The 9,791-nt window shown below is 44.7% G+C and overlaps 1 protein-coding gene across 1 annotated transcript in view; it reads left to right on the top strand.

Annotated features, from left to right (window-relative positions):
• The first annotated feature begins 4,638 nt into the window (after positions 1-4,638).
• The window catches only part of SLC7A6 (solute carrier family 7 member 6), a 28,809-nt gene continuing 23,656 nt past the window's right edge, over positions 4,639-9,791 (top strand). Inside the window, 2 exon segments of the mRNA XM_052686628.1 lie at positions 4,639-4,839; positions 4,841-4,890. Coding sequence (XP_052542588.1) covers positions 4,639-4,839; positions 4,841-4,890 — 251 coding nt within the window.

Here is a 9,791-nt window from a genome sequence, read left to right as displayed (position 1 = left end):
TTGCATCTCAATTTTTAAGGCTTGTTTTTAAAAATCTAGGCATATTCTGAAAATCTTGCTCATGGGGCATGCAGTCTTGGACAAGAAACCTGATCTCACCTTTGTGAAACAACATTGTTTTGATTACTTCACAAAGAATGCCTATGCTATGTAAACTCATGAATTAGAACTTGTATAATGGCCCCAATTTCTAAATGTTCAAAGGAGTGCTTACTAGTCTGTTCACTTCTGCTTATATGTAAATTGTATTAATTCAGGCCAGAATGCATAGGCATGACATCTGATTTGCCCACATTGTGTGGGAATCTATACAGAAAGGTCTCTGGGTTTACATTTGGGAAAACTTCACTTCCAAACACAGCCTAAAATTGGAGCAAATCTAACTAGCTGATCCTGAAGGATCCTGAAAAGCCTTGGCAATAAAGGCTTTCCTTATGATCAGTTCGGTCAAAAATTGTTACTGCTGCCCAGAAGTATGCTACATACATGCTAGAAGTGTGCTGTTTTAAGTTCTTCACGTGACATGAAAGGGAATTCTTTGAATTCTTTTACGAATGTATAAAATTATTTCACTGCACAAACCTTACAGAATAATTCAGTAATTAGGAGAAAAGTAACACTGAAAGCAAAGATGCATCAGTGGGGTCAGGATGGAGCCATACTGTAGAACATGGAATTAATGCAAAGTAGCTCTGCTCTGAAACATCTGGTGGAATTTTAATTGCAAAGCCTGTGCTCAGCATGGTAACACAAACAAAGTGATGACATTGGCTTCAGCCTCTGGTGGCAAGCTGCCTGCTAACAGGCTATCAGTGTAACCACTTCTGAGCATTAGGAGACTCAGCTAAGCTTCCAGACTCCTTTTAACAAGAGAGATAGGCAGGTATTGCAAGGGAAGAAGGTACATCTGAAAAGGATTGATGGTAACACAATGGAATTTGTAACATAAAGGAATTTTGCTGCTTGAAGAAAGACTGAGCACACAAATTAGAAGTGTGAGAGTTGTGTAATATTAAAGCAACAACAAAACATGCAACAGATGTCTTCAAAAACATCCAAAAGGAATGTATCTAAATACCATGAAACTGGGCTACCACTTTTGGGCCCTAAATCAAGAAAAAAAATATTTATTTGTCAGAAACATTTTTTACTGCTAGAAATCCCCTTATCTTGCTTTTTTTATATATAATCTTTTTTACTGGCCTTCAAAACAGACAAGGACAAATAGCTTTATCTTTAAAAATCCTTGCAGCTTTTTAATTCCTGGCGAGACGGTGATTGCAACTCCTGTCTGTTTTGCAAGAAAGTGAAGCCAGTGATTCATCCCCTCACATCAGCACACAGCCAGAGCCTTATGAAGGTAATTCAGTACAAGAAAGACCACCTGCAACAAAGGACAGGCTCTCTGAGCTGAGTGTTTTACTTGTCTTAACGTCAATCTGTTTCTTCAAAAATAAGTGTAACTACAAAAGGTCACTTTTTTTCCAAATAATAAACCCCCAAATTTGGCCAGGGAAGACAGGAAATATTGCACATTCCACTTATAATAGAGAAGATTAGAGTGGGAAACAGTAAAATGAAAATAGCTTGGGGCATTAATCAAAAGAATGCTGAGTGAACACTGGAATCCTTTTGTCTGATTATTTGTATATTTTTTTTCCTGTTTCTTTTTTCTCCTAGCAAGGTCTATTGGTAACATTTAAAAAATTGTCCATACTCAGAAGATGCCCATCTCTACTTGTACCTTGCAGCATGGACAGCATTGAAGAAAGAGCTTGTAACCGCATGCAAACAATGTAGGTGAGGCAGTGAAAAGGACCAGGCAGCTGACAGGTAACAGAACAGGCAGATGATAAAATGAAAAGATGAAGTGCTGATGCTTACATTACAATCTATCTTAAAAACTTGCAGTGGAGAGAAACTAAGTTTTCCATAAAAGAAGGATTAATCTTAACAGTGTGTAAATAAGAGTGCAGTTGTACAAGACCAAGCCAGTCTCTCTGCTTCTGGTGCTTAGAGGGACATTTTCCGTTCACCTCTGCCACTTCCTTTTCTCTCCTCTCCTCACATGCTCCGTATTTGCATTTTGTGATTATGACAGCAAAAAAACCCTAACCCAATTAAGTACTGTTTGCCAAATTAGGGAGCAGAATTGCCTCACCAAGGGGGCCAGATAAGCAGTGGATCCAGTCAAATGCTGAGAGCCAATGAAACAGGGTAGGAGGAGGCATGCTGCAGGGAGCAGTGAGATATATTTAGAAGCCTAAATTTAGACATTTTGTTTAATTGCCTAGCATTTTGGAGCTTGTAGTCACTCTCATTTGTAAGTAATAATCACTCTGTTTCAAACAGCTACAGCAAAAGTTTGTATGACAGAGAAGATTGAAGTGGCAAAGGGTCTAATTTATTTTTGTAAACAAAGTCACTCAACTTTAACCAAATAAAAGAAACAAAGGGACTTAAACTCAATTTTTTTAACTGTTTCTGCAGAGTATGTGGTTGACTCTGTGCTGTTTCAGATGGTGAAGTTTGAAAAAAGAATGCCTACTTTTAGGGCTCACAAACACTGTCATTTCCTGGGTTTTGGTCAAAGCCACAGAATGACTGTCACACAAATCATTGCACAAGCCCTAAAGATAGTTCATTTCAAAACAAGCACAGATGTGGTCCCACGTTTCTCATTTTGTACAGCATATGTTCAAAAGGAACCAACATAAACCCTCAAATGCTCGGTTGGAAGCGCCATCTCTGTGACAGTTAATGGCCTTATGCCTAGCAATGACTACTTCCTTCGGATACAGTTGTTCAGTGTTGACCTTTAAGGAGCTCAGTACGTGCTCTTTTGTTCCCTGAGTGAAGTGCATGAGCAATACACTTTGGGTGGACTTACATGGCAAGTGCTTCAACTCATCCCACACTCCAGGATTAACCTGTTAACAAGCACAAAGCTGATAAGCAGGCTCCATATTCACTGAGATTAAACAGCAGTTTTTATTGCAGCTCTGTTATGTTCTAAAACCATTTCCTGTGTATTTGGCTTTCTTTACTATGATGTAAGTTCAGTTTTGATTTGTTTAAGAGCATTTAACTTGTTTATTCTTCAACCTTTTTTTTTTTTTTAGTTGAATTACATTTCCTAATTTGTATTTATGTGGAAATATTTCCTAAGTTGTATTAAAGTGGAAATATTATGCAAAAAAAGCAGATTTGCTAAAACTGCAGGAGTACTTGCATGAGTCTTAGGATGCCTTAGGATGCCTTAGGATGATGTCCTAAATGGGTCCCTCACAGAAACACCTACAGTTTTACAAGTTTTCAGAATTCAGAGGGTGAACTTCTATTTTGAAATTCCCAAATGGGCATTTTTTTCAATAAATATTTTTTCAAAACCATAAAATAAAATGTCCTCCTCTGAACTGCCACCATATGTGTAAAGGTTTGATATTGATGCCTCTTCAGCTCTCATCTATTACACGTTCCTAAAGGCAATGTTCTAATTTCCTGACAATTTATGAGTGCATTTCTTGGAAGAGTGATTCTTGTCTCCAGTAAATTCAATGTATGAGGGAGCTTCCAAGGCAGTGTAGCACCAACTGAAATCAGCAGCATCTGCATCACACAGTCCATTTTTTTAATTAATGTGTGAGACTGACTTCAAGTATGTTTACCTGAAAATGCTGCTAGGGTTATAAATAGAGCACTGTGGATATTTGTAATTAGTGACTAAACACTATTTCTATCTACCAGCCAGTCTCTGGGTCATATTATCTTTCTAAGTGCAATTACAACTTCATACTGTACAAAATAGAGCTATATTCCAGGAATGCCTTCTATGTCTTTTTCTTTTCTGTATAAGTTGATTGAAAACAACTAATTCATTTACCAGGCAGGGCTGCTGAGATCCAGAAGACCAGTCAGGCATTGCTTGCTCCTTTACGACACTGTCGTATCTTTAGGAGACAATGGATTCGGTGTGGCTGAACTTGCAGGAGACCTAAAACCAACAAAATCCAAAAAAAGAGCTGAAACAGAGGTGGTGATGACAGAGCTGGCATTATCGAACTGCTTCAGATTACAGCCTGTGAATGACTGTTTGTTTTGCCACAGCACTATGCAGTCTGGAAACGAGTCCCAATGGAGTGACCAGGAAGCTTCTGCCAGTTTGTGTACATAAGCAGCCAACTAAAAAAAGACTCCAATCATTGTTGCCCAGACACAATGTAAGGAGTATTTGCAGAGACGTATGAGGGCAACAGTGGCCTTGTGTGCGAATAATGGAGAAAAACAGCAAGATTTGAGACCAAGTGGTGCGGCAATTGGGAACGTGCACCTCATGGTGACAGAACCATTGGGTATTTTGAGTTGGAAAGAACCCATCAAGGTCACTGAGCCCAACTGATCGTGGGAATTACAACACTCATTTTGCCTTTCGAGTCCTTCCATAGCCTCATAATTTTTATTGGCTGTAAAGCTTTTATCCCAATGTATCCTACCGAAAAGTCCTCCCTTCGGCTCACCTGCTGGGGCTGCAGATAACAGCCGGAGAGACCAAACCTATCACTTTGCAGTCTGGGTCCCTGACCTCTGTGGGGAGCGGCTGGAAGCAGAACGAGGAGGTGGGGAAGGGGCCGAGGCGCCATGTCCCCACAGGGGCTGCGGGCGGGAACGGCCCTCCGCCGTCACAGCGCTGAGGCGGGAACGGCGCCGGCGGCGCCCAGCTCCATTTGGCGCCCGAGGGAAGAATGGGTCCCGGCCGGGGCGCGGTGGGCCGGGGTTACCCGGCGGGGCCGGGCGAGAGCTCGGGCCCCGGGGCGGTTTCCTGCTGAGGGAGGGGCGGATCGTGACGGGCGCGAGGCTGCGAGGCGGAGCGGCCGCCATCGTGCGTGTGCGGTAAGGACCGAGCATCCCCGGAGCGCGGAGCCGGCGGGAGCGGAGGTAACGCGGGCAGCCGCGCCGGTGCAGCCGCCCGGAGCCGCGGTGCGGGGCCGGCCGGGCGGCGGGCAGCGGGGTCCTCTCCGCAGCACCCGGGGCCGCCGCAGGTGCGAGAGCCGCGCGGGTTTGTCGCCGAAGCGCTGAGGAGCCGCGCTCGGCCCGCCCGACTCCCGCCTCAGCCCTGAGGCGCCGAGGCGCGCGGCGGCCGCCGTGATCGCAGCCGGCGCTGCTCGGAGGGCGCGGAACGGCGCTCGGTTTGGCTCCTCGAGGAGAGCGGCGGCCCCAGCGGCTCTATCCTCGCGCTTCCCGTGTTTGCTGACGGCACACGGAGCCGTGGCCGCGCTGCAACGGTCGCCGGGGGGCTGAGCTGCGTTAGCTCTAGACGCCGGCGTTACTGGGACCGCCGCGGCCTCCGTGCTGGGCGCTGCAGCTGTGTTTGTCCAGACATCCCCTCCCAGCAGCTGCCCGCGCCCTCCCGGCCCGGTTCCTGGCTGAGGGCGGTCTGCCGGGAACTGCTTTGAATTTCCAGGGGAATAAATGGGAAGCGTGAGCAATGCGGAGCCGTAGTGACGCGTTGTTTTCCACTCGCAGCGAGCTCTGTGCCACAGCTTTAAGGCGGCTGGGTGTGAAATCTGCTCCTGAGATAGGTCTGTATGGGATGGGTACTGTAGCAAAATTTGCCAAGTTGTTTGTGAGTGGGCTGATCTTTCCTTCGTCTGATGTTCACAGCAACTCTCCGGGTTTCAGAGCACGTGGGTGGCTTTGCTGAACAGCTTTGCACAGGTGCGTATTTACTGATACACCATCAAGTGAATAATTGATCTAGAAATGACTTAATTTACTTAATAAACACACCTTGCCCTTTCTTGAAAGTGGATATTAGAAGCTCATTTATTTGTTCTGAGGATTTGTGTTGGTTTATAGGATGCGAAGAGTGAGGTGTAGATGTGATGCTGAGGGATGCAGTCAGTGGAAATGGTGGGGAGGGGGTGGGGGTCCCAGTGGGCTTTTCCAACTTTAGTGACTCTGATTCTGTGTTCATGTATGGGAGCTCGCAAGACTTGGCTGAACAGGTTAAATCTTTACGTTGGGGATTACTTTTGTCACAAGGCCTTCCTCTCTGCTGGCTGCGTGTGGCCTGGACAGGATTTTCTTCTCCCAGAAGCAATAAGAGCCATCCTAGACAGACTAAGCCTTTCCCACATAAGTGCTCAGACTGTGAAGTGCCTAAATACATACACTACAAGGAATAGGCATTTCTGGGACTTACAACCTTTGCACTGTTGGTGCTTAACTCCCTGAAGGCGTTTGTGCTGTTTGTTGGTGTAGAGCGGGCTTGACTCTTACCCACAGGACCAACTGTTTAATTTCTTGATGGGAGTTTTACAGCTGGGATATGCAGATAGAGTATCTCTGTAAAGTTATGTTACAGTGAGGGTTAGTTCACATAGTCAGGACAGCAGCAGAAGACAGAGGCAGGAATACTGGTCATCTCTCCTAGTGAGCAAGTATTGTACATAAGTGTTTGGTACTGGACATGGGCTCAAAGGTTTTCCCTACTATCTGGACAGCTACTGTCGTGCTGAGTGGGACAAAGGGGTCTTCGTCTATCCCTGTTCTTGGAGGAAGGTCACACTGTAATTCAGTCCTAGCGTTTGGTTAAAGGCACGTTAACCTTCGTTAGTTCTTTTGGAATGTGGCCGGTATGTGACAGGCCTTATCAGAATGTGCACGTCTGAAGTGATCTTAATTTCAGATCATTACGTCCTGTTTTCCTATTGAAGGTTTTCAATGTCAATGACACTGTTACTCCAGTAAAAATCCTGAGCAGATCAGCAAAAAGATTCCTCACATCTGCAACCATCAGCAAAAACAAGAGGTTAAGACTTTGTATTGCACAAGGGTGAGTGGTGAAGAAATACATGTGTTAGCTTGTGTGATGCCATAAGCCTGCATTAGCCTTAGCAGTCCTATGGCAGGGCTTTGGCAGCATTAGACTTCTGTTTTTAGCTGGAATATTACAGAATTGCTTTGTGTTTGAAGATATATATAGCTTCAAACTTTCAGTTGGTTGAAGCTAGTGGGTTTAGTTCCGGCTAAGTGAAGTTTGTAAACCAAAGAAACACCCCAAACCTGCTGGTAGTTTTGGTTCTGACCTAGGAGTAGTGTAATAAGACACCGGTTTCAGGGGAACAAGCAATTCCTGCCCTGGAGGCTTTAAGGGTATAAAACAAACAAGGTTAGAGAAGAGAATCAAATGCCAAATGCACCTTCGCTCAAATGTTAGATGTTGGAAGATACCGCAAGCTGTGAGTAACAGAAGCAGACTTGAAGAGGAAGAAAGAGTGTTGGGGAGAAAGTAAGCGAGCTTGGGAGGATATTGTGGTTTTTCTTTTTCAGGTAGGGTAGAATAGAGCAAGAAACAGTCAAGGTCATCAGTAACAAAGTTGTGTAGAACAGCAGTCACGTGCTGCTAATTGAGATTAGAGGCATTTGAACAGTGATAGGGTCTGTACTTACAGGTAACTAAATTTACTTCTGGACTTTGGACTGTGAAGTAAATGACAATGTCTCTGTGTAGCACTTGCCTATGTGTGAAAGAATCAAATTTGACTTGATAGAATGATTCAATTGACAGACTGGAAGGAGCAGTCTTTGAGAGCAGCCCTGTGGAGAGGGACCTGGGGGTCTTGATAAATGAAGAACTTAACATGAGCCAGCAGTGTGCTCTTGCAGCTTGGAAGGCAAATGGAATCCTGGGCTCCATCAGGAGAGGGGTGGCTGGCAGGGACAGGGAGGTGATTGTCCCCCTCTACTCTGCTCTTCTAAGGCCCCATCTGCAGTACTGTGTGCAGGTCTGGAGCCCCAGTACAAGAAAGACAGAGAGCTGTTGGAGAGAATCCAGAGGAGCCACAAAGATGATCAGAGGGCTGGAGCCCCTCCTGTACAAAGACAGGCTGAGGGAGCTGGGCTTGTTCAGCCTGGAAAAGAGAAGGCTGTCGGGTGACCTCATTGCAGCCTTCAGTACCTACAGACAGAAGGGGAATCAACTCTTTGAATGGGCAGATAACAGCAGGACAAGGGGAAATGGTTTTAAGTTGAGGGAGGGGAGATTGAGGTTGGATGTCAGGGGGAAGTTCTGTACTATGAGAGCGGTGAGGTGCTGGAACAGCTGCCCAGAGAGGCTGTGATGCCCCGTCCATCCCTGGAGGCCAGGTTGGATGGGGCCCTGGGCAGCCTGGGCTGGTATGAAATATGGAGATTGGTGGCCCTATCTGTGGCAGGGGGGTTGAAGATTCATGATCCTTGAGGTGCCTTCCAACCCTCTGATTCTGTGATTCTTTAATGCCTGATTATTCAAAGTCTTGCTTCCAAACGAGCAGTGCTTTTCAAAGGGTGTTCCAGGAAGAAATGGGAATAGTAAGTGGGGCACGTGGCGTAGCAAATCACAACGCTGTGTAGTTACATATGGCACATTTTCCAAATGGCAGTTGGATGCCACAGTAATATCTATAGTACTCTTATTTTCCCTGCTGAGATTTCTCCAGAGCGATGTGCCTTCAGGAATATGCTTGCAGCCAGTGTCCTGTCTGAGACAAAGTAGACACTTCAAGTTAAGTCTCAATTTCAAGTTCAGTGCTGTTTTTGTTGGGGACAGGTGTTCACAAATTGGTCATGAAGACACCCGCGTTGCTTGTCCTGCTGTTTTACACATTTACTCTTCCTGATGGCTGAATCATATTTGTTTTTGGTTGTTATGTTTTGTACTACACAATTATAACTGAGCCTTCCCTTTCAAACCGAACCAAATAATCGTATCACTGAGAGGCTGTTTTCTGAAGTCTTAGCTCTACTACACCAATAACAGAAGATCAATCAGTCTGTGGTTGCAAATACATTTGGCAGAAGCAGTGGAAGACAGGTGCATATTTAGGAAGAGTGGCCAGGTACAGATAACAAGGAAGACTGGTAACGACTGGTGAGCTGAACTTGCTTGACATTTTCTTTGCAGTTTGACATATGAGCACAGTCAAACATGGAAATGATGTGGATCCCTCTTCTCTAGTTAGTTTAATACCAGTGGGGATGCACTGTTGCAGCAGTCTAGCTTTTAAGTTCTGAAAGAGCAGTTTCTGGACAGATGGGAAGTTTTGGTCCAATCAAAAGTGAAATTTGATGGCATGTGATGGCACTAGATAAGATGTTGACTTGTATAAACTGATAAAATGTGTATTTAGCAATGAAGCATATTTAGAGTGTTTCTTTACTGAGGGAAGAAAATAAATGGGAAGGCATTCAACTAAACAGATTGAGGACCTCATTGTTCATTAGTCAGAAGGGCACGGTCTCTATTTCGATATGAGGGAAGCTTGAACATTCACATGAGTTGAAGAAAAATCGTGTTTCAGTTACTTTTTTATTGATTGAAAATAGACTTTATCCTTTTCGTATCTTTAAAACTGTTGAAGTTAAGTTCCATCAAGCCAAATTTCCTTTTCTGCAGTATACAGTTGTTGGCTGGGTAATTAAGGAAAAGTTTGATTACTAAGTTTTCCCTCCAGAAAGCTTCCTCTAACGGGACGAGCAAAACTTTGTGTGTTTGTTTGCTACTAGCTGCATAGGTACCTGTGTGGTTTGAGTAGCTGCATGCTGTTCTATAGTAAAGGGCAGAAGCACACACTGAAGGTTTGATGAGGAGCAGGTAGTGCATTCCAGTAATTCTATAGGGTCTGCACTTCATGCAGTTGATAGCCTAGTAATCAAAGGTACATTGGCCATTTTGGTTAGATTCCATTCAACGCTTTGGATTGGATGTAGTGTGTTTTTTTCATGGGCAGGCTGCGCTCCTGGATAACGCC

Source organism: Tympanuchus pallidicinctus, unplaced genomic scaffold, assembly GCF_026119805.1.
Source record: "Tympanuchus pallidicinctus isolate F22 unplaced genomic scaffold, pur_lepc_1.0 scaffold22, whole genome shotgun sequence".
Classification (NCBI taxonomy): Eukaryota; Metazoa; Chordata; class Aves; order Galliformes; family Phasianidae; genus Tympanuchus; species Tympanuchus pallidicinctus.
This window is presented reverse-complemented; position numbering and strand designations above follow the sequence as displayed.